The 25,896-nt window shown below is 39.3% G+C and overlaps 1 protein-coding gene across 1 annotated transcript in view; it reads right to left on the reverse strand.

Annotated features, from left to right (window-relative positions):
• The window catches only part of PRKCQ (protein kinase C theta), a 139,824-nt gene that overhangs the window by 55,548 nt on the left and 58,380 nt on the right, over positions 1-25,896 (reverse strand). Inside the window, exons 2-8 of the mRNA XM_079779207.1 lie at positions 25,151-25,276; positions 21,141-21,340; positions 16,324-16,384; positions 6,844-7,006; positions 5,701-5,732; positions 5,522-5,607; positions 545-674 (exon numbers count right to left, since the gene is read on the reverse strand). Coding sequence (XP_079635333.1) covers positions 545-674; positions 5,522-5,607; positions 5,701-5,732; positions 6,844-7,006; positions 16,324-16,384; positions 21,141-21,340; positions 25,151-25,268 — 790 coding nt within the window. The 5' untranslated portion in view covers positions 25,269-25,276. The remainder of the gene's footprint in view (positions 1-544; positions 675-5,521; positions 5,608-5,700; positions 5,733-6,843; positions 7,007-16,323; positions 16,385-21,140; positions 21,341-25,150; positions 25,277-25,896) is intronic.

Consider the following 25,896-nt stretch of genomic DNA (forward strand, 5'->3'; position numbering starts at 1 on the left):
GGCATTTTGAGTGATAGACTCTCCATCCAGCTTAAGTCAGGGAATTCTTCTGTGCAGGACCTTCCATCGGCCAAGCAGACGCGCCGGGCTTGCTCCTTGATGGGGCCACAGGAAGAATCTCACTGGCTGACACAAAGGAAGGCGGCACTGGCACCGCAGAAGCTGCCAGAGTCAGGGGCCAGGCCCAGAGAGACAGCGGGTCAGGGAGAGGGAAGTGGTCAGAGGAGAAATGCTGTCTTCTTCATTTCTCCCCAGGACGAGGCCTACAGAAGGCCATGAGCCAGGAGCCTTGGCATTTAACCTGAGTGATTCTGTACTTATCTGGGTTCAAGCATTAGGGTGTGTTGGGGGCGGTGTAAGAGAAAGATCAGCAGTGGCTTATAGTTTCAGGCCTTTCTTATTCATAATCACAGGCTCCTCCAGGCTATTTGGAGAGGTCAGCGGCTCCATCCCTCCTCCCTCCCTCTCATTCTTCCTTGAAGCTGCGAATCCACCTCCTGGAGGTGTTCGGTCTGGGCCCACACACATTTCCCACAAGACTCACCGTCACACTTCAGCCCTTGCCTGGCCAGGCCCCACAGCAGGGTCCCGCAGTGCTCACAGAACGTCGGGCTTTTGTAATTGTAAACTTTAAATCTATGCGGCATGTCAATTTTGAACCTCTCCTTGTGGAACTGAAAGAAGAGGAGACCACATGACGGTAGGTGTCCCTGGGTTCCCAGCTTTATATATCTTAGCAGATACTTTAGCATAACTAGCAGAAGAATAAAAACATTGGAACGATGTCTATTTTAAACCACAAGTTTTACTTGTCAAGTTTTATAGTCATGTTCAAAGAACTCAGCCAGCCATTAGCTCTTTTCGGGGTGAGGGGCAAGCACGCGATATACCCATATCAAGTAACCCGCAGACAGCTGCAGTCTGAGGCATTCCGCAGTCGGGCTAACATTTCAGGAAGAGGGGACTAAGGTTATTTATTTAGATAGGAGCTAAGTAAACCTTGCACTTCCCTTCCTATTTTAATATAAATATTTCCTTTTCTCTTTCAACCCAGAAGCAGTGCTTTAACCTTTGGAAGATGTTATATAATGACCCCTCTAGAGGCAGCACTGCCATGGGCTTATTAGTATGAGGGCCTGAAGTGTGAAGCCCTTCACACCTATTATACATAAACAGAGGAGGAGGCCAGGGGTAGCTGATGGTTCTGCTAAGTGCTGTGGACACATATCTGCATGTGTATTATCTTTTACAGGTGATATCTCATGTCATCCTCAAAATATCCCATTTGAAGTAGCCTCTGTTAGTATTCTCATTTGACAGATGAGGTGATGAGGCACAGAGAGGGCAAGACACTGTCTAGGCCACACAGCCAAGTGAGCTGGGATATCTGTAGCCTGGCCATCAGAATGAGAGCCTGTCCTCTTTCACTATTACTCTTCTCTCTCTCAAAACAAACATGATTTAGGGAATGGGGAGAGGGGAGATGAGAAAGGGATGCTGCTGGTAAAGATATTGCAGATTTTTTTTCAGTTTTCCAGAGTTTCAATCCTCTCCTTTAATCAAACATCCATGAACAACAACAACAAAAAAATCAGGCAGTTCGAATTCTGGCAAGAATACCAATATTCTTGTACAGTATGAAAAGTTTTATGTACTTAAGACTTATAATCTCTGCCTCAGTTTTTAATTAAACAATTCATTTGGAAACATGCACAGCAACGAAGGCTTATTTATTAAAGCGATGTGGCTAATGTTCCTGTTTTGGCTACTGGTCAGCACTGGGTCTTTATAATGGCTGTTTAGAATTGCTTAAAAGTTCCCCAGCACTTACTCTATTCATTTTTAATCAAGAAAAAACAACTTTCAAAACTGACTTTGTATAAGCATTTCCATGTAAATATGAACAATTAATGTCAAGGTCCAGGCTAGAAGCTTGCACTTTAATTCATGAACCTCCCAAATGGCTCAAGGTTCCTCTGGGAAAGACTGTAGATTTATATTTCGCAGTGTGATAGTCACTTAGCCACAAGGGCCAAGTGAATATTTGCAAGGTGGTGAAAAGATGTGCTGTAAGAGTAAAATACACACTGGATTTTGAAGACTTAGTATGAGAAATGTAAAATATCTCATTAATTTTTATACTGATTATACATTGACATGATAATATTTGGGCTGATTGGGTTAAATAAACATATAATGTTAAGAGTAATCTCACCTATTGCTTTTTACTTCATTTAATGTGGCTACTTGAAAATTTATTAAAATTATACTGTGGCTCTCATTCTATTTCTATTGGACATTAGCCTTTGAGGTGAACAGCCATGCTTATAATCTGAGATTTTCCAGGAAAGCTGAGGTATCAAGTAACGGGAGCAGGAGGGTGGGCTGGGAGGTGGCAATTTGATTTAAACAAACAAAAACATTGTTCTGGGAGACTGAGATCTGAATTTTAGCCCCAGCTTTGTCCCTTAAAGGTGATTGACTATAGACAAACTACTTTAATCTCTTTGAGCCTCAGCAGAGTCACTTTAATATGAGATTATCCCCCCTCTAAATTTTAAAAGTAATTCTACTCTGGAAAAACTAAATCAATTTGCCTTCTCTGTTCCTGCCCCTTTGCTGGAGAAACTCACATACCTGGGCAGGTTGACACCCTCAAATCCAAAGGGACTTTCAACTATGCTTGGCAATCCTACTGCTTTTCTCTAATCCTTTGCTTTCCCATCTCTAAAATAATCATTTCACAGATATTTTTTTCTCAAAGCCAGTCATTGCCTTCCTTCTCTCAACTCTCAGACTTCTTTGAGGGTATAAGTTGTCTAACAGAACTGCTTGCCCTCAAATCTGCAGACCTAACTGTATCTGCAACCAACTTCTCCTCCTTTCCTACAATTGATGAAATGATCATTCGTCCACCAGAGACCCGTCTCCACATGTGCTTTGGACCTCTTCCCCTCTTGCCAAGACTGTCTGCTTTGGTCATCCCTCTCTCCAGCTTCATTCATGTGTCATCACCTCCTAGATATGGGAATATTTCTACCTCTTATGTCTCACCTCCTTCTAGCTACTGTTCTACTTCAATGATCTCTTTTACAGTTAATCTTCATGATAACATTAATGCATAGGTTGTTTCCAAGTTATCATCTTCCAGTGCTGGCCTCTATAAATCCTCTGAATTCCTCTGATCAAGGGCTCAAAAGATCTCCACATGGCACTCATTTTTCTCAACATCTCAACTGCACTCAACACAACCAACCCTTTCGTACACTCTTAATATACGAAGAGCCCTCTCTGAACCTTTGTTCTCGTCTCTATCCCAAGCTCCTTCTTTCTACCTACATCTAATTTTAGATTCCTTTGGGGTCAGTATTGAGCCTGTACTCCCTTCCTCCTATCCTCTCTCACTAGGTCATCTCTTTGACAGCTTCAAATTCTACCCCAATGATAGTCACTCCCAAATTTATAGGTTTATTCCATTGGCTCATATGAATTCTAAGCTCATAAAATTGTCAATTTGATAACTTCACTTGGGTGTCCTTAGGCATCTCAGACTGACATTGTCTAAAATGGAAATATTAATTTTTCCCTCTAGATCTCTACTTCCGGTCTTATTCACATTCTCATGATTCTGCTATCTACCCCACTGCTCAAGACAGAAACTCAGTTATCATCCATCTCTTTCATTCTCCACATCTTGTCCATTAGCATTAGAGTCATTTGGAATATTGAAATCATCTAAAAGATCTGCTTATTTTGCTCCATTTCTACTGTTACCACACTTCTGCCTTGGTAGGACCCCATCTTCCCAGATTTTTACTTTCACATCTCAATCCACTGTTTCCCCTATAGCAGTCATTGCAATGGACTTTCCATTGCAAAAACACACACACACCAACAAACAAACAAAAAAACTCCCAAAAAACAAACGCACAAAAAAACAAAACAAAAAACAAAATGAAACACCCAACCATCCGGCTGGCATGGCTCAGTTGTTGAGCATCGACCTATGAACCAGGAGGTCATGGTTTGATTCTTGGTCAGGGCACATGCCTGGGTTTCTAGCTTGATCCCCAATGTGGGGTGTGTAGGAAGCAGCCAATCAATGATTCTCTCTCACCATTGATGTTTCTATCTCTTTCTCTCCCCTTCCCTTCCTCTCTGAAATCAATAGAAATATATTTTTAAAAAATCCAACCTCTTTTCCAGGATCTGAAGATCCCTGCCTGATCAAGGTCCTGCCAGGTTGTCCAACTTCATAGATTTTTGCCCTTGTTCTAGTCACATGGTCTCATTTCAGTTTCTAGAACATGCTGATTCTTTCTGCTCATGGAGCCTTTCAGTCTGTCTGGAGGCTCCTTCCTCCCACTGTTCACACAGCTGCCTCCTTTCACCTTTCAGCTCTCAGCTTAAGTGCCCCCTCCCTTAAGAGAGTCCCTGGCCTTCAGTCTAAGTGGGCCATTAAGTTATTTTCCATCATTGCACCTTGTTGGCTATTTTCATAGTATCTATATATATAAAAGCCCAAGCAACTGTTAAGACTGAACAACCAAACGACCGGTCAACCAGTCACTATGACATGCACTGACCCTAGGGGGCAGATGCTCAACACAGGAGCTGCCCCCTGGTGGTCAGTGCACTCCCACAGCCAACCTCCCGTGGCGGTCCCTCCTCCTGAGGTCCCTCATCAGCCCCACCCCCCTGGCTGGCCAACCTCCCACAGTCCCTCCCCCCTCCCCCTCCCTGGGCGAAATGGCCTTGATAGGCCCTGATTGCCGGCCAGGCCGAGGGACTGCACCCGTGCACGAATTCGTGCACTGGGCCTCTAGTCTAATATAAATGGAAACTACACATAGTCATTTGTTAATGATCTCTTTCTCCAGATTTATGGTAAAGTCCATAAAGGCAGGACCACATCTGTTTTGTGCTCTGCTGTACACTGTACAGAGCAGAGTACCTTCCATGTATTAGATACCCAATAAATATTTGTCAAACAAAGAAGGAAAGGTGGGAGAAGGAAGGCTGCTTGACTTTCTAGCTCAGCTTCCCTTCCCTATGGAGTAAAATCTAACTTGTCCTCAAACTATATACCTCAAAGTTCATTCAGAAAGAAATATTTGCCTCTTAATATAAAAATTATACATCTATTATTACCTCTTGTAAATGCTTATATCTGTACTTATTGTCATTTGCCTCTGCTCTTTAACTGTCACTTCTAGCTGTAGATACCACAGGAGCTGTTCTCATATACCACAATTGATCAAAACTATGCTTTCTGGCCACTTTCTATTATGTTTTTCTGGAAAAGGCAGAGCCACTAAAATTCTTATTGTGCTTTTTAAAATTCATACCCTAGTCTTGGATCTCAGTAACAATTATTGAGGAGGAAAGGGTTTTAGGGAGATCACCAATAAGCTTAAGGATTCAAGTTCAGGCATTATTAAAAAGAATTAGTGGGCTGTAAACTTTAATGTTAGGGTAAAGTCATCATATTTCAGACAAAGAGCAGAATCTAACTACATACCATGGTTTCTCGGCTATTGACAGCTGATCCTGTGCACTTGGCTATAACTTTATCGATACACTTCTTGTGAATTGCTGCATTACATTCTGAAAAGAAATGATTGCAGCTTAACATTTTCAGAAGTTAAGGAACAACTACAAAAGAATGATGGTAATGCAACAGAAATCCTTCTTACTTACGTCGACACTGGTAGCCCTGTTTGTTCAAACCCCTGTAATAAAGCACAGGTATGATTTATATGGGTGCTCAAACCAACAGCAGCACCTCAAACATCTGAAAGGTAATGAGATCTCATTTCTTCCTATAATCACAGAGCATTTTCTCACCAGCAGCCCTGGTCTATCATTTGCTAAGAGCATTAGCATGTTTTTTTTTCTTATTTTATTTTAAACTGCTTTGCTGAAAGTCTGATGATAAAATAAATGAGGAGCTATGGATTGCCCTCTCATTTGTATATTTTCCAAGCAAACATGTAGAGGTTAAAATGCCTGACTGAAAATGCACCACAGGCTCCTAGTAGCAAATTTCCATATCTCACTAAGCTCAATATAGATCAGCAAAGACATCTGAAAATTTCATTTTCTCTTTCTGGGTATCATTCCTTAGTATCGTTCACTAGGGAAAGGCAGGAGGTTCAGGTCATTAGATGGAAACAGGTTGATGGAAATCCACCAATAGTCTAGTTGACCTTAGATACCCTGGTTAAGTTGGGGTTGTGCATGAAAGGATTCTGCAGTTGTCCAAAGAAAAGAACACCCCATTAGGAAGTGAGCAGCCTGAGCCCAGAGATAGAATCGTTTTTAAATCTCTACTCTATCATAGCCTTTACTATGTGGCTACTGAGGCTTGAGCCAATCTCTGTTCAAGGGCTGTTAAAACACCAAAGGTCACTGTAAACATCTAAACACATTAGCTGCAACGGGAAAGTTGTTGCCTGTTGTAGATATTAGTGCCAGCACAGTTGGGCTATCAAGGTGGTGTAAAGTGGTGGGAGTTTCAGCTGTGCTTACAAATGAGGATATCTAACCCTCTGTCCCTCCCTTCTTACCCCAGGAGCCTCCCATTTAATCAGAAACTAAAGCCCTTGGAACCTTTTCCTGAGGGAGCTGGCTTTCTTGCTCTACAGGAGCCAGAAATTATGAAATCTTTTCTAGAATCACACCCTTTAAACCTTCTCAATCCAGGTGAGGCCACTGAAAACTCTCATGTAGTATTTATTCTGGCACGCTCCCCGAAGGAGAGGTATGTCGGGCCTGGAGGGTTAAGAGGATGTGACAAAATGCATAACCTAAAGCTAAGAGTGAAAGGTCAAGCCACCATACCAGACAAACTCATGGCAGACGGAGCAAAACGTGGGTTGTGGGAAAAAGGTGGCGGTGAACTCATGGCACTTGACATGATGGACTTTGGCCTGTTTGATGGCTCCTCGACGGTGATGCAAAGCGAAGAAGCCTTCAGTCTCAAATTCACTCATGTCCTTTGTGTCTGCAGAAGAGGATAGGGGACAAAGTGAAGTTCTCTGATACGGCTGTCATAGCTGGATGGGGAGGGTGGGGAGATGGGGAAGGGACAGAGATGGACAAGAAATTAGACAAATGTTGAGACCAGTAAAATCCCCAGTACTTATTAAGATTGGTGCAGTACTAAGCCTTTAAAAAAATTCTTTAATACAGATTTATCATAGGGTATATTATTATAGGATTTGAAACAGTGGGGTTGGATTATTGGCTCAATCCTTCACTATCCTTTGAGTGTGCTGAGTTATTATCGTCTTTCAATTTTTAAAACCAGAGGTCAGAACTTTCAAGGTATTTAACAACCTTTCCTATTCACTGTCAATGATGAGTCAGCCAGAAAGACAGGAAGTGGCACTTTTCTGCCTGTAATTCTAGAGAATAATGTGGTTACTGATACCACTTGGAAATGGCTTTTTTTTTTTTTAAGTCCCAAGATGCTTTACATCTGGTTATAGAGTACAGTAGACAGGAGGGGGCTGGTCAGACTTGTGTGTGAAGGCAAACAAACTTGGGGAGTTATTTATGTTGGGTTTCTGATATTTACAGTAATAAGACACACCAGCTAGAGACTACATTGGTCAATGTGGAAAGGGCTGGGAATTAATGGATAACTGTAGATTTTTTTTTTGTAATGTCTAGGTATTCCTGGATGCAACCTAGTCATCCACATCAAATCATCATATTCACATTTCTTCAGTTCACCCTGGGCTCTGGATATTGATGAAGGTACTTTAGGAAGTCACCATCTACAATGCCCAATTTCCAGATGACATCATCTCAAAAGGCTGGTAGAATTTGGAGAATACCAATAATGCCCTGGCTGAAGCCCAGGCTCAAAGAAAACACACAACAGCAAGGGAGTCATGGTTAAACAGCATGATGAAAAGTATAGCATGTAAGAGAGAATAATGTGGTAAACAAGAAAGAAATAAGAAAAATCATCATCACTAAAATAAAGATAATGAATTTAATGATTATAACTTCTAGAATTATAATTTTAAATACCTTGAAGATTCTTGGATTACATATTCTATCTCTTATCTTTATAAATACAAAAATGGAGGTTTATTGAGAGTAAGGGGCTCATATTTTGTAAATATAAAGAATTAACAATATTTAAACTAAATTACTTCCATTCTGGCTAAGCAGTGGCAGAGGCTTGACAACATAATTGGGGCAAATGTCCCTACTAAGATACTGTATTTTTCACATCTCTGATAGTTGCCAGCTAGAAACACATTTGAGTAGACAAAGGTGGTGCTGTGTAGATGGAGACCTCTCCTCCAGGAATCCACCCAAGTACCAGGATGCATTTTAGGTTTAAAGTCTTCTCCACAGTGTTTACTAGTACAGGTTTGTTTTATGGCAACTCCAGACTCCCAGATAAAGAGCATCCCCAGTGACAATGTAAAGAGTTCCACAGATGGGGGCACAATACTGCCTAATCCTTTAAGGTTAGGCCTTTGAGGCCCTTGTGTTTGGAACTGAGCTGGAAATAAATTAAGCTTGAGTCAGAGAAAGATAAATATCACATGATCACACTCATTTGTGGAATATAATGAACAACATAAACTGATGAACAAAAATAGAACCAGAGTCATAGAAGCATCGAACAGACTGTCCAACCTATGAGGGAAGGGGTGGGGGTGAGGAGGTAAGAGATCAACCAAAGGACTTGTATGCATGCATATGAGCATAACCAATGGACACAGACAATGTGGGTGGTGGTGGTGAGGGCATGTGCTGGAGATGGGGGTGGCCGGGGAGAGGTCAATGGGGGAGGGGGGGGGAAAGGAGACTTATGTTATACTTTAAACAATAAAGAATTTAAATTAAAAAATAAATTAGGCTTGGAGAATGAGAGGTTAAATTTAGGGTCACTGATGTGATTGTCTTCTTCCACAAGCTTTGGTATAAGTGTGGAGATCTATTTACTACTCAAGACTGGTAGTAGGATATGTGTCAGTAAGATTTGACTCATTGCTATTTTGATCCAGATGAAATAATATAAAATAAAATAAATAAAGTGTAAAATTACTTTTAAATTCATGGGATGAAATGAATTATTTTGGAAATTCTAACTGTATTACTATAACTATAACTATAACTATAACTATAACTATAACTATAACTATAACTATATATATATATATATAGTTATAGTTATATATATATATTACAGTTAAGACTATAATAATATAAATTTTTTTAAGAAGAAAGTGCTAGAAATGAATTTATTCCCTTGCTTCTTTTTTTTTAAATATATTTTATTGATTTTTTACAGAGAGGAAGGGAGAGGGATAGAGAGCTAGAAACATTGATGAGAGAGAAACATTGACCAGCTGCCTCCTGCACACCCCCTACCGGGGATGTGCCCGCAACCAATGTACATGCCCTTGACCGGAATCAAACCTGGGACCTTTCAGTCCGCAGACCGAGGCTCTATCCACTGAGCCAAACCGGTTTCGGCTATTCCCTTGCTTCTTATTGTGATACCTTTTATCCTCTAACCATTTCAGTCATTACAAGAAGTACATTTATAAAAGCTCAGAATTTCTGGTATTTATGATGTTTATTTCTGAAGCAATTTGCTCTTCTGTTTATTTATTGGCTTGAAGAAGCTCATTGGCTTTTATATGTTTGGTTATTTCTTTTATATTATTTAATCTATCATTTGTTTGCAGTCAATCCGAGCACAAATGTTTCTTGAGCAGCTCTGAGGAAATTGCCATGCTGAATGTTCTAAAGAAACGTAAAATATTATCTGTAACCTTTGAGTGGCTAACAGTCAAGTCAGGGAGACATGGCACTCACACAAAGAACTGTATACTAGTATATGATGGTGTGAAATCGCCTTGGAGATATGTACATGCATATTTTTTGAGTGGTAGGGAAAGGAATTACAAAAGAGACCATAAAGAAGCAGCTGAAAAATTAAGAGAAAAACTTGAATAACATCACATTGGATGCTTCTATGTCTCTGGATCTATTTTAGTTCATCAGTTTATGTTGTTCATTATATTCCACATATGAGTGAGACCATGTGATATTTATCTTTCTCCGACTGGCTTATTTCGCTTAGCATAATGCTCTCCAGTTTCATCCATGCTGTTGCAAATGGTAAGAGTTTCTTCTTTTTTTTACAGCAGCATAGTATTTCATTGTGTAGATGTACCACCATTTTTTTAATCCACTCATCTGCTGATGTGTACTTAGGCTGTTTCCAAATCTTAGCTATTGTAAATTGTGCTGCTATGAACATAGGGGTGCATATGTCCTTTCTGATAGGTGTTTCTGATTTCTTGGGATATATTCCTAGGAGTGGGATTACTGGGTCAAATGGGAGATCTATTTTTAATTTTTTGAGGAAACACCATACTGTTTTCCACAGTGGCTGTACCAGTCTGCATTCCCACCAGTAGTGCATAAATATCACATGATCTCACTCATATGTGGAATATAATGAACAACATAAGCTGATGAACTAAAATAGATCCAGCAACATAGAAGCATTGAACAGACCATCCAACCTCAGGGGGAAGGGGGGGAATGGGAGGGGGAATAAGGGGAGGGGAGAGATCAACCAAATGACTTGTATGCATGCATATAAGCATAACCTATGGACACAGTCAGTAGTCGGTGTGAGGGCATGTGCAGTGGTGGGGTGGGAATGAGCAGGGAGAGGTCAATAGGAGAAGAAGGAATTATATGCAATACTTTAAACAATAAAGAATTAAAAAATATTAGAAGAGAAAAGTTTAAGCACATGTTAAAGATGAACTCATGTTAGGAGCATGTAGCTCAAATAATAGAAAAATAATTTTTAAAAACAATAAAGATATAAAAATTTTAAAAAAATTACATTGGGCTAGCCAAGAAAGAATGGGTTTTTCAGCATGGAATCATATAGAGATGTCAAGGGAATTGAAGGCTAAGAAACAGGAATTTGTTTTGAGGATTCATAGTCTTGGAGAAAGCCATTTAGCAGATTGGTGGAAATATAAGCCAGACTCTTAGGGTTTAAGAATTGACAAAGTAGTGAATAAACAGAGACTAATAAATATAAGCTACTTTTTCAAGAAATGTGTCAGGGAAGGAGAGGAAAGAAAAACTCATGGAGGTAAAAAGGTGAAAAAAAAAGTTCCCTTTGAAGACAGGAGAAGATGTCTTTGCAGTGAGTTGGAAACCAAAGAGAGAAAGAAAACTAAAGATGCTAGAGAGGAAGCATGATTGATGGTACAGAGCTGCTGAGAATTAGATGTAGGAGACCAAGAATGGAAGGACTTTCTCTGAGTCAGAAAAGCAAGAAGAGAATGCAGGAAGAAGCAACTGTATTCTAAGTGCAGAGACAGACGAAGGTGGAGTCTCTCCCAGTTTTATGTGGGGTGGGAGGGGTGAGGGGGGTGGGAATCAGACCAATCTCAAAGAGTATGAAGAATAAGATAACCTCAGAAACCAAGGAGTATGCGAATGTTTGGAATAGGAATTTTACGGGATTCAAAAGAAAACTAAAGGAATTTCTAAATGCCAGGGTAAGTCCAACTGAACAGTTCAACAAACATTCATTAAATAACTCCCATGTACCTAGCATAGAACCTGGTGCTGGTGTTAAAGAGACAAATAAGATTATTTCAACCATTGCTTTCCTGCAAACAAGTTCAGAAGGAAAGTAGTAAATGTTAGAAGTATTCACAGGATGCTATGGGACCGCAGAGATAAGGAAATTATAGCACAAAAGGCAGGTGTAGGTAGTGGAAGTGAGAAAGAGTGGAAAGTTGGGACAAGGAAGGTATTAGCAGAGATACTTCCCAATCTGGGTTCTGAAGGATAAGTAATTCCCATTAATATGTGGTAAAAGGTATGGTGGGAAAAAGCAAAAAGTGTTCTCTCTAGATGAAAAAGAATGAGCAAGGATACAGAGATAAGGTATCTTAGGTTGTGTGTATTACCGGTGTGCAGTATGAAGCAGAAAACAGAACTGGTCACATGCAGAAGATGTGTAGATGTCACATCAGCTTAAGAATTTTCCTGTAGATAATTTATAAATACCAAAGGCTGTAGGCAGGGATAGGAGCATAGAGAGGAACAGAGGCATGGCATGTTCAGAGTGGAGTTTTACATAGTTTATTCTGGCAGTCGTGTAGAATGAGTGGAATTTGGCAAGCTGTAATGATGATGTAAGCAGGGGATATAATTGAAAAACACTAAATAGACAACATGGGCAGAAACTGTTGATGGATTAATGTGTGAGGTTGAAGGAAAATAATACTATAAAAATTACTTCTAGGTTTCTGAGTGGATGAAGCCATAATTAACCAATATAATGAATTCAAAAGGAATAGGTTACTGGTAAAAATGGTCAAAGGTATAGGGCAGGAGAGAGGGAATGCCTGGTATGGAGATCAGGATATCTTTGGAAGAAGAGGGTACTCATGACAGTAGAGCATTGTCAAGGGCTTATCAAGGATTCCAGGCTAGGTTTTGAGTTAATGTCAAAAGTGGCTAACAAATGGGTGTGAAAGAGAAACTAGATTAGGGTAAAGTCTAGTACTTATTGGGTGGGAGAGAGGATAGAATTGACAGGAGTGGAGGATGAGCTACAAGAAAAAGGGGTCTGACTCTGAGTCCTTGCTGGGATGGAGAATTCCACATGAAGACCTGTAGGTGATTGTAGGTTATTGAATGGATAACAAAAAGTATAGGAAGGTGTAAAGATATGAAGTGGGTGTGTCAGATGGTGATGGTGAACATTGAACTACTAAGAGTGATGGTAGGAAAGCAGAGGAAGAAGAGAAAAAGTGATTCCAGCACAGAAATCAAGGAATGAGATTTTTAAAAAGATACAGAAAGGACTGAGTTATATGTGGAGAGCAATGAGCCATTTAACTCCCTATAGAGTAGAAAAAAATCGAGGCTTCCATTAAAGAGGGGTGCAGTAGACATCATCTTAATTGTTATCCAAGATTGAATTCATTATCCCCCTTCATTTGCCTTCTCTTCAAATTTCTAGCACTTTTATTATAATTTTCCAGGCTATTTTAAGAGATGTCATCAACATTTTTACCCCTCATTCAACTTTCATTTTCAAAGAATTATAAAAGCACCTTAACTATCTATACTAATAAAAGGGTAATATGCAAATTGGTCACGATGCCCTCACAGTAACAACTGAACAGCAGGCTATGTGGGGCGACTAGGCCGGCAGGGGTGTTAGCGAGGGATGACCAAACGACTGACCAGCAGGCTGTGTGGGGCGACTAGGCCGGCAGGGGTGTTAGTGAGGGATGACCAAATGACTCACCAGCAGGCTGCGTGGGGCAACCAGGCCAGCAAGGGAGGCAGTGAGGGGTGACCAGGCCGGCAGAGGGGGGAAGTGAGGGGCGATAAGGCCAGCAAGGGAGGCAGTTGGGGGCAACCAGGCCAGCAGGGGGGGCAGTTGGGAGCGACCAGGCTGGTGGGGGGAGCAGTTGGGGGCGACCAGGCCAGCTGAGGGGGCAGTGAGGGGCAACCAGGCCGGTAGAAGGGGACAGTGAGGGGCAACCAGGCCCTCAGGGGGGGCAGTTAGGGGTGATCAGGCTGGCAGGCAGAGGTGGTTAGGGTTGATCAGGCTGGCAGGGGGGCAGTTAGGGGTGATCAAGCAGGCAGGCAGGTGAGCGGTTAGGAGCCAGTGGTCCCAGATTGTGAGAGGGATGTCTGACTGCCGGCTTCGGCCCAAACCCTGGGATTGGGCTGAAACGGCAGTCGGACATCCCCCGAGGGGTCCTGGATTGGAGAGGGTCCATGCTGGGCTGAGGGGAACCCCCCGTGCATGAATTTCATGCACTGGGCCTCTAGTATACTTATAATGGGCATACCCTTTCATTTGCACTGCCAAGAAATCTTACTCTTATCTTATTTTCTTTTATTTCATTCCTTTAAGCACATGCCTAGGCCAGATTTTCACCAGCTCTCCACTGCAAAAATAAAATTTTATAGGTTTTCTCTATATCCAGTCCAGTTTCTTTCCCAAACCTATTCCACATTCTGTCACAAGCAATTTCCTCCAAACACTGCTTTCATCATATCATGTCCTGCTTAAGAATGCGACTATAACTCTTTGTTGGTGACTTCTTGAAATCACACTCCTCTTGCCTGGCTTTCAAGCCCTTCAAGATTTGTCTTTGATTCTTCATCCTGATTTTAGTATGAGTCCATTGATCTACCTAGACTCATCTTCTCACGGTCCTTTGTTCATTCATATTTTTGCTCAAGCCTACATTTTTTTTTTTCCATCCTGGAGGCTAAACCTTCTTCTCTGCAAATTTCAACACTGTCTGCCCTTCAATGCCTGCCATATGCAATTTTCTGGAATGAAGGTAACCCATTGGTTAATCAGCATTTATATGTTTTGATATTTAATTCTCTGCTTAATCTGTACCACCTCTCCCATTTGAGTTTATGATCTCCGAGTAAGAACTCACATTTGAGTTTTCTGAATCTTTCAGAAAATGATTTCTTATATGTAATAATAAACATTCATAATTGAATGATATTCTATATTTCTCATTATCAATAAGGAATTTTAAAGTTGAGTTATTCTATAATATTGCTTGTTAAAAATTAGGTTTTTTTAATATATAAAAATTTAAAGATGGAGTCTCAATTTTGGACTAGTATAAAAAATTTAAAATACTACAAAATTTTATTCTAAAAAAAACTTCCTGGGCTTGTGTAATTATTGTTTGTGAAATATCATTGTTTCTGGTCCATCTGAATTTGATTTCTCATTCTAAGACAAAATTTAAGTTCCATAGAATTATTTTTCAAAGCAGTGATCTTTAAACCATCTACCAAGAATAGTTGCATTTTGATGGAGGACTTTCTTCAATTTACATTGGGCCATATTTTGACCTAATAGGAGATGTATATTTCATCTTACTTGAGAAATTAAATAGAACTGGTATTATGATTTAGTCCAGTACTTTCACTTTTGATGCAAACCCAGTTATTTAGCTGCCCTACAATCACTATCATTTGACTGACTCAAAAATAGTACAATGACATGCAGTATATATCTGGAGCCACCTGATGTAAAAGAAGAAAAGTTTGGATTGTACTGTTACCTCTTAAAGAGTTTTCTTCTTTTTAAAAAAGAGGTTTATTATGGAAAATTTCAAATAGATACAAAGTTGAGCAAATATTGTAATCAATTTCTCAGTAACTGTCATCCAGCTTCAACAATTTCCAATCTATGGCCACTCTTCTACTACATCCATCCACTGCCCCCACCCTGTGCCAATGCATTATTTCAAACAAATTCCTGGTATTATTTTATTATAAATATTTGAGTATGTATCTTAAAGATAAGGAGCCTTTAAAAATATAACTATAATATCATCACACCTAAAAAATTAACAACAATGTCTCAATATCATCAAATATCTGCTGAGTGTTCCATTTTACATGGTTATCTCATAATATTTTTTTCCATTGTATTTTTTTTGAATTTGGACCCAAAGGAATTGCACATGTGAAGCAAAACCCCCACAAAGCATCACAATTTTGTAAACTAAAACTTGTTTCTTGGTAGTAAAACTAATTTAGAAAATAATTAAATCAGTTTATTATCAGTAAGTTCACATATACATTCTGAGGTTTAGGATTTTATGAGTATTAGCATTTAATTAGTTTAAGTAACACTTTGACCACAGATTATAAATGCAACAGAAGGAACTGACAAGCTGTCACAGGCACCAACCACACACTCGTAAATGTAACTTCCGTGATCAATGTCTGTGTGTTACGTGGAACTGAAACTCTTTAGCAATGTATTTTCTTTCCTTGTTCCTAAAAGGATTTGAGGTGACTAACTTAAAGTCATTAAAATTTTGCTACTAGTGTTATGGAAAATATTTATTGGTCTCATATTTATTTTGTATTCTACTGATAATGCAACCGCTGGTTATATTACATCATTTACACAAAGACAGTATCATGACACATAAACAGCCTTTTGAATTTACATTAAATTCCCAAACTAAAATAAAGACAGACTAAAAGCACTGGACATATGTGTCCACACAATTAAAAAACTAATGCTATAAATGTTTTATATTTTTATGATTCTCTAACCCAGATAGTGTGTTTTCAACTAGTATCTGAGCACCACTGGAAATGTTAAGAACATTCCTTGGGCTTCCCTCTTCTCCTGATTCTTTTCTAGCTTTGCAAAAGTCCAATGGTTTGCACAAGAGGAGAGGGACATGCCCTCCTTGCCCCCCAACAGGAAGAAGAAATGTTACTTGCCACTCATTTCCAAGAAGTATCTTGCATTCATTAGCATTCGGCCTTGAGGTTTCAGCTCTAACTGGTTGAGAGAAGGAAAGGAATATCAGTCAAAATGTGAAACAAGTGCTGAGGTTAATGATATCATAACTGGTGAGTTTGGTGATGGCAGAATCCAATCATTGCTCCCTTTCATTTTACCCATGCCTATTATCATAAAGCATAGCATCCGTGTATAGAGTCTTTCTTTTATTAAGACACATCAGCAACTCATTAATTTTATTTGGAGATCAAAACTTCCATAAGGAAGGAACAAAATTCCCAAACAGATTCTATTTGATTTTCTTGTCCCGCACTACTGCTTATCTGAAGAGCTGTAAGGGGCGATTCAGATCTTAAACATGACAAAAGAATCACAGACCCTGGGACTAGCTCACATGGGGAATGAGTAGGTCTTTGGAAAGAAAGATAAATCCTTTACAGCAGGTGCCTCCACACATGGTACGAGGCTAATCAGGGTACGAGATGGGAGTGGCCTTTTGTTCCACAAGGAGAGACTTTTTTCTTGGGAAAGTGCTGGGTAATCTAAAGGAAATTTTGATTCAATTGGTCTGAGAAGAGATAAAATAACATATTTCAGTACCATTACTAGGTGTACCACTTAATAATGAGGATTTTTTTCAATAGATGGAGTTACACATATGTTGATATATATATGCGATTTGATATGTATGCTATTTTGTTTGTATTGCTCCTTCAGAATACCACTTGTTCCGATCGATGGCACACACACTTTCTGAGCAGCACTTCAAAACGTACAAAAACGTGGAAAATCAGGTCTCTGAATGGTCTGCCTCAAAACAGGAAAAGTTCTATTGGGACGGTACCCACAAATTACCTGAAAGATGGGGGAAATGTGTAACCAGTGATGGACATTACTTTGAATAAAGCACTTTTGATGTTTATCTTGAAATTACCGTGTTTTCTTTGATTACAAAATCCGTATTAACCGGTTAATATTTTGGGCTAACTATTAACCGGTTAAAAATGTGGATTAAATATTCACCGGTTAATAATATAGATTAATTATTAACTGGTTAAAATGTGGATTAACTATTAACCGGTTAATAATACAGATTAACTATTAACTGGTTAATAATGCATCTTTTGTAATCCAAAGAAAAGAGGATAATTTCAAGAGAAACATCGAAAGTGCTTTATTCAAAGTAATGTCCACCGCTAGCTACACATTTCCCCCATCTTTCAGGTAATTTGTGGATACCGTCCCAATAGAACTTTTCTTGTTTTGAGGCAGACCATTCAGAGACCCAATTTTCCACTTCTTCGTACGTTTTGAAGTGCTGCTCAGAAAGTGCGTGTGCCATCGATGGGAACAAGTGGTATTCAGAAGGAGCAAGGTCTGGTGAATACGGCGGGTGGGTTAATACTTCTCAGGCAAGATCTTGATTTTGTGCATTTGGGATTCTCAAAATAAATCCACTTTTCATTGCCAGTCACAATCCAATGCAAAAAAGACTTTCTTTCGTGCCTTTGAAGCAACATTTTACTGATGACTTTTTGGTTTTCCATTTGTCTTTCGTTTAGTTGATGTGGCACTCATTTCCCTTCCTTTAAAATCTTTCCCATTGCTTGTAAACAATCAGAAATTGTTTGCTGAGCAACATTTAATCTTTCTGCAAGTTGTTTTTGAGTTTGACACGCATCTTCATCCAATGATGCTTGTAATTTTGTTGGTCTTCAAACTTCTTCGGTTGACCTGGTTGTTCTTTGTCTTTCACATCGAAATCATCACTTTTAAAGCATTTAAACCAGTGTTCACAAGTATCTTGAGATGGAGCATGTTCACCATAAGCTTCCTGAAGTATATGATAAATTTCAGCCTCACTTTTCTTCAAAATAAAGTAATGAATGCTCTCTTTTTGGCACTAAATTCGACAATTTTAAGCGTAAAAATATCTATGATGTTAACACCTTCAGAAAATGTGACATATGAAGTTTTGAAGCTTGTTGTCAATACAAAAAAAATAGCATACATATCAAATTGCATATATATCAACATATGTGTAACTCCATCTATTAAAAAAATCCTCATTATTAAGCAGTACACCTAGTAATGGTACTGAAATATGTTATTTTATCTCTTCTCAGACCTAGTATGTAGAAGGGATTAGAACAAAATGTCATTTTAAGGGGTGATGCAGTGATGTGACATAATAAAAAAATGTCAAAGCCACCATAACCTGACCACTATTGCTAATATACTAAACCAAAACTGACACAAAAATCTATATTGTTAATATATAAAAAAATATGAAGGATAATTACATCCATGAGTTAACTAGAATAACTGAGAATAGTTAAGAAAGGACTGGTTGAACCCAGGATTGAATTTGAACTGAAGCTAAATAATTTACTGGCTGTGTGACCTTGTGCAAGTCACTAATCCTTCAAAGATCTCTGAAAAACCGATATAGTGACACTTCTGTCACAGCATCACTATTATTAGAATTTTATGATAAAATAAGTCTGTACTGCTTGGTCAACTTTAAAGTCTCTTGCAAGCTTAAATAGATTAATGAAAAGAGAAGTGCTTTTGTCATCAAGAATATACACTGCTGTTCTCTGGTTTGTGGAATATGTAATAAAGGTGGATGCAAAGGTGGAACTAGAAGAGCAGGAGACAATGAAGTGGGGGAGATTGGGACCAGGTAACCATAGTTCTCAATAGGCAGGACTTAGTGGTGATGGGGGAAGTTAAACCTCTTAGCTGGTGGCAAAACAGTATCCACAGAAAGTCATAATTCATCACGTTTCTGAGAGTGAATAGAGGGTAACCATACAAATGCTAAAAAACGTGGGAAAGCAGGAGGCAAGCCTCTGTGGGGTGTTTAGAAATTGGATAATGGTGTCTGAATAAGTGAAAGGCAACTGTGAGAAAATATTTTTCTAAAAATAGAGAAGTTAATTTTAAGAAAGTAGAACCTTGGAAAAATATAAGTCCAAAACAAAGTCCCAAACAACCTGTTGGCCCTTAAACACTATAAATAAAAGTCAATCAAGAAATAGCCTTTAAAAAAAAGCTGGAAAATATAAAAAGGTTGCTAATGAGGATCTGAAGGTTCCCAAGGGTTAGGTCTAAGTAATCATAGATTGCAAAAAAAAAAAAAAGTGAAAAGTCTTATAAGAATAAAATCAGAAAAAGCTGAGGCAAGAAATCAAAGGCAACTTTGAGATATAAATAGAAAAGCAACCTGTTTATCAGTGAAGCTTAACAAAAGGATTAAAAAAGTAGTCATCCTTTCATTATTTGAGAAGGAAATAAAATAACATGTTACTTTTAAAAATTAGGAATTTGGTGACTTTTTCTTTTTTAATGAGGTAGAAAGCAGAAAATAAATGGGAAATGATGAAAACTGGGGAAGACTTTCTCTAGTTAATTTCTGCTTTCTCCTACCCTAGCCTAATGCTCCTCTGCTTCAGGCCCAGCTACAGCCTCTCCCCTCACTTACCTTGTTTATGTAAATCCTTTAAGACTACAGCACACATCTGTGACATTATTATGCTACTTGCCTAACTAGCTACCCAGGAGGAGTTCTGTTTTCATGAGTCTTCCCCCAAGTGCTCAACAGATACCGCTGAACTAAATTATCTGAGCACATCGAAGCATAGGAACCATTTTTTAAAAATAAAAAATCTTGGCATATGTTTATCTTTAAAGATGACTTTATTGACACTAGCAAAATATTTATATAAAAATACATTTCCCTAATAAGTACTGAATTATTTGGAGGTCAAAAATACAAAACTGACACAAAAATCTAGTTTTTAGGCTTATATCATTCTTATTCCTATTTTGAATCCTGTGACTTGAAAATCTTTTGGGTGGAGTTATTAAACATCTGAGTTTTAGGAAGAAGCAGAAAGGTAAGATTCTCTCTGTTTGTGTAAATGATATAAACATTTGATAATATTTTCTGGGTTCCATGTTATTTAAAAGCAGTTTTCACTGGTGGATAAATACTTCCATTTTGTGGGCCCCAGCAATTTTCATTGGGAATTTTTTATCTTTTCATATTTTACTAGAGGCCCGATGCACGAAATTCGTGCAAGGAGCTCGGCCCTTGCAACCCCAGCTTCGTTTGGAAGGTCGTCCGGACTGTGGTTCTGCTGTTCGGACTAATTAGCATATTAGCTCTTTATTATATAGGATTATTCCCTTGAACATTTATAAACATTTGTTAACAAAACACTTAAAAAAGTTTTCAAAAACTTGATGTAGTAACATGGATTGCGTATGATGTAATTTTTAGTACAAAGTAAGCTATGTGAATACATTATAGCTAAAACAATTTATAGGGATTGGAAAAGTATGGAGAAGACCAAACATTAAATAGATCTTCGCTCAATACTCTCACTTATCTATCATCTTATCTGTAAGATATCTTATCAAGATATTTATGTGTTATCTTGATAAATAGACAACAGTTGTGCTCCCAAGTTAGGGGGCATTTGTGATATTTCTGAGCTTACTTTTAGTTATAAATCAATAACAGTTGTTCATAGCCTAAGAGACATTCTTCACCTTACACAGGAATCAAAGAGATTTGAATATGACAATATGTTCAATAGTCCACAAGTAATGATCGTTGTCATGATCAGGCCACCAATGACTAAGTGGTAGGGAGTCTGTTTACACAACGGTATTGTGTCATAATTTTAGGATGACATTGAAATTTTGAGCTAGTCTTTAGCTAATATGGTACTTATCCCATAATAGTACATACAGTTTAAAAAAGGCTCACAGCTCAGATATTTACCCATATTTCTGTCCTCCCGTTGTTCTTCCTGCATCTCTCGGCCAGGGAGTAGAGCTCAACAGTAGTTTCAGATATTAGGTCCACATTTTTGCCCTTCACAATGATCTGCATTACTCTTCCCTTGTTGATATGGGCATCAAAAGTGCTGTCCCAGGGAGGGTACATGGTCGGCTTTTTCTGGATGTACATCTGCCCGTTCTCTAGGAACAGAAAGAGATGGTCTCGTTACTCCTTTAGCCCACTCGGGGAAAAATCAATTCACCTCAGCAGTGGCACTCATTCCATCTGCTTTCTAGGATACATAATCCTGCTGGGAAGACAAAAATGGCACATAAAACAATTAGAGACAACGTACGACAGATTGAGACAGTTCCAAGTTTGGCAAGCAAGGTAATGTAATGAAACGTCAAGTCAATCTGGATAATCCAGGCAACAAAAATCTGACAATGCCTTGGAGTGACACTGTTCTTTTTCTATCCAACAGTTAGTTGCTTCACTTTGAGTGTGGATATTTAAGCAAATAAAAAGAATTAAAGGGCTAAGCTTAGTATATTTGGTAGGGCAGAGTGACTTAGACCCCATTCTTTATGGTAAAGGCAAAACCTGTAAAATATAATGAGCCATTATTGCCTCCTCTAATTTTCAAATGCGGATACATTTTACCTGAACCAGGCACCATGCACCATAAGCAAAAACTGACAAGTAACTCGGAGGGGTGGTGGCCTTCTCCATGGAGTGAGTCAGTGGAGCAGGCCATAGACCTGCAGTGAGGAAGGGCAGTCCCGGGAATGGCTCTAACAAGAACCATGGTCAGGATGGTGACATTTAAGGGAAACCTCCCCAGAGCCACCAGGCGAGAGTGGGAGAGTTCACTAGTGGGAGTATAAATAGTGTTGTCCCATCTTTCATCCAGATTGGGTTTCCCTATTGGTAGTAGATGTTCTTTAATCATTCCAGAAACAGAAAACTACAGTGGCATTTGAGTGTTTGATTCTTGTGATAATAAGCACAGTACCTGGCAGATTTAGCAATTCAGAGGTATTGATTAAACCAAAGGTAAAGTCTGTTTAAAGCAGGGAAACAAAGCAGTTCTGACTCCCGATGGCCCTTTCTCTCCAATGCACACTGTTAGAACGGAACAGGCTAAATTATTATTTGGGAGGTATACAAGGATGTGAATAAGCTGAAACTTCTCTTTTTAAGCAAACCTGGTTATTAGAGGTATGAACTCTGACAATGATAAGGGGAGAATAGGAAGGGGAAGATTTCTATTGCTTGTTTAAAAGAAATTTAACTAGTGGAGTGACATTGATCAGTATGTTACTGGAATGAACCATGGGCGAGGATGAAGATTTAGTAAAGTGGAAGGCACTGTTTGAGGAAGTCCCTGAATTATTAACTGAGGCCAAGAAGAAGGAATAGTTTGTCACACTTAGTGAAGTTTCTACCAGCACTCTGACACCCCCTTGCCTTTCAGGGAGAATATAGAGAGCTAAAGGAGTGGTGTGGCTTATATTGCTGCTCCCTCCGGTTCTGCTGCTGACAAAGCTGGGATTGAGGCCTGGGTATAGTCCTCACGCATATGCGCCTTCTGCTCTTTCCTCACTGATTTCATCACATCTTGCTTTAAGGTTTGCTTATAAGTGGGAGAAAAATCATGTGAGGAATTTTGAAAATATTTTTTAAAAACATTAAATGTGAGTAATAATCTTGGGAAAAAAGAAATTGAATTGGACTTAAAGACAAACAATGGCAAGATTAATGATTATAGTAACATTTTACTTCCATGGACTTAAAACCCCTCCTTCTCATAATTCTTTTTAACCATAACCATAACCTTTCTCCATCCGACAAAGGACAGAAGTTCCCAGGGGGAGGCATTTTTCGCACTTTTGATCACTGGGTTTGTAATCATCTAAAAAAGAGGACCAGCACTCAGCATCTATCTAGTTACAGTGAGTTTCATCATTGTTTCAAAGGCTCCCAGGCCCTCAGCACTGTGTCCTGTTTGTCTCTGTTCTGTGGATTCACCAGGAAAAAGGCAGCCCAAGGTTGAAGTGTGTTTAAATTCTGTAGAAGTAATACTTGAATGATAATGTTCAGAGAGATTTCTTTTCCGAACAAAACCAAAGCAAAATAAAAAACGACAGGCTAACCTTTGGAAAAACAAAGTCGTCTTCTTTTTTGACAAGGTCTTGATCCACATGGCTGGTTAGACCAAGTTCAAAGGCAAGGCCAAAAGGAGAAGAAAAAAAAAATAAAGCTCCCAGGAAGCAAATGTCAGGGAGACCTGTGGTTGCAAAGAGAACTGGGATCCAGGAGACCCATTAAGTCCAAAGCAGCTTTGAAGAACTCAAGACATTTCACACTTCAAAGATTTCCGTGACATTTGAAAGGTTTTAGATTGGGAGCAAGTGCCATTCTCACTTCAAACTAAGCAGGAGAGAAATCTGGTCAGAAGGGAAATCAGGATGATTCAAATGGTCTCCTCAGCTTTGACACACTCACTGTGGCAGGAGGGATGAAGTCCACTGGGAGCCTAAGTCTTTCAAAGGAGAGAAAAGGCAAGACAGGAGGACTGGGAACCCCAGGATGCTGAGCCAGCAGCATCTAGCTGGAAGTTCTCACCTGCAGAATCAGGTTCCCCTTTGTGTCTGTAAATGTTACCACCCCCTTAGAGGTGTTTGTAGGACTACCCGGAATAAAATAACATTTCTCTGTCCCCAAACCTTCTCTCTCGCTGTTCCTACTTTTTCTTTCTTCACTACACATTACTTACCATATAATATTTTTGTTTCCTGCCTATCTTTCTCTGCAAGAATAGAAGCTCTAAAGCAAAGGCATCTTTTCTGTCCCAGTGCACAGTAGGAGCCCCATAAATACTTCTCATGTAAATGAACTGTAATGGCTCCGATGGTCACTGCAGACCTGCCTGGGGTAATCTTACTTCTCTACAAAGTGTCTGCTGAAACAAGAAGTATATGGAGGGAAACAGGGAAGGTAATGGGGCTGGGAAAACCTTGGGATGTAAACTTCCTTCATCCTTTCCTTTAGAAAGTTCATAATACTGAGGATCCTCAGAGGGATGGGGTGAAAGAGAGGGAAGAGATCAACCAAAAAACTTATATGCATATATGCATAACCTGTGGACACAGAAAAATAGTGGGGTAAAGGCCTGGGGAGGGGACAGGAGTGGGGAGGAGGGGCAGTCAATGGGGAAAAAAGGGAACATCTATAATACTTTCAACAATAAAGATAAATTAAAAAAAAGAAAGTCCATAAGAATCTTAAAATATAGAGGCAGGGAGGAGAATGAAAACCTGTGGAAGTGACTGTGGAGGGGTTCCCGTCAGAACGGGATTATTTTAATTGAATGATCTGAACCCACAAAAGGGCTTTTAGAAGCCTGTCACGCTTCCTCCCTCACCATGAACTGCCTATCTACATTTGAATTTGACATGACACGGACTATTATTTTACTGATGTAGGGTCTTAATGCAAAAGTAAGTTTTCTGAAGTTTGGTTTCTAATGGCTAATTCATATATTCGTTGTAGTATTCATCAACTATGTGCAAAGAAACAGAAAGCCGTCTTTAGTAGCCAATTCTAAGATTATGCAGACTTAACCTATAGTCATTGAAAACAATGAGTCTTAACAATACAGGTCCCATGTTTCACATTAGAGCACTAGATTCCCTCTGACCGCCCCAGTCCCATTAACTCCTCACCTAAAGTCCTCAAACCCATTTCTCCTTTCCTTTGCTCCCTTTGTTTATGTGGGAAAATGGTCCAGAGAAATAGAACACAGGCAGGTGACCTGGGTCTAGTTCAGAGGTGATCACTAAGCCCTTTACCCTTGAGGAAGTACTGGGCTTCCCTGGGCATCAGTTTCCTGGAATGGAAAATTAGCTTGAACCAGATGACCTCGAAGACTCGGGAAGGCCTTGCTTCGTAGTTCATAGCAGGATCTTCCTCTCCCGCCCCCTCTTGGAAGTCGCACTCAAGCTTACCTGATTCAACATATTCCTTGACAAGCACAGCGCAGTAAGGGTTAATGGCCTCTCCTTGACATGGCTGGCAGGACCCGCAGTCAAAGTTGGACAAACCAATTCGAAGAAATGGTGACATCGTGGCTCCTGTAAAGTGACAAAAGACAAATGCTATTTGAGGGGCTGTAAAATGTATTATTTTTGGTGTCCCCTCTCCACCTAACAAGTGCTTTATTGCCAATAGCCACAGCTTCAAATGGTTTAACTCTCCATTTGAACAAATGCTTTTACTTCCCCTTCTGCAGAATACATTATTGAGCTCATCCCAAACCACAGACTGACTTGCCAAGGAAGGAGGCTTTCTGGAAGTCTGCGTTATTCAACCTCGTCAGTTGGAATTGTAATCCACTCTTCATTTAATGCAGTTATGTCTGATTAACGTTTGCAGAGAGAGGCAAACATTTCCCAACATTTTATTTCTTCCATTATTCAAGTAGGTACCCAGGAAACAACTAACAATAATAGTAAAATGAGTTTATAAAGAGTGAGTCTATTTTAGTCACACCAGTTAAATATGACACCACAAAATTCTTACATGGGCTATTTGTGTGTGTGGTAGAACTGACTCTGGGTATTTAGCAGTTGAGCCCTATGTACTTTAGACATTTCAAAAAGGTTGCTCTCTTCATAGTCATGTATATGTGTGAGTATGTAAATATGCATACATATAAAATCAGCCTTTGAACATCATGAACGACTTAAAAAAA

This window comes from Cnephaeus nilssonii (genome assembly GCF_951640355.1).
Source record: "Cnephaeus nilssonii genome assembly, chromosome: 1".
NCBI lineage: Eukaryota > Metazoa > Chordata > Mammalia > Chiroptera > Vespertilionidae > Cnephaeus > Cnephaeus nilssonii.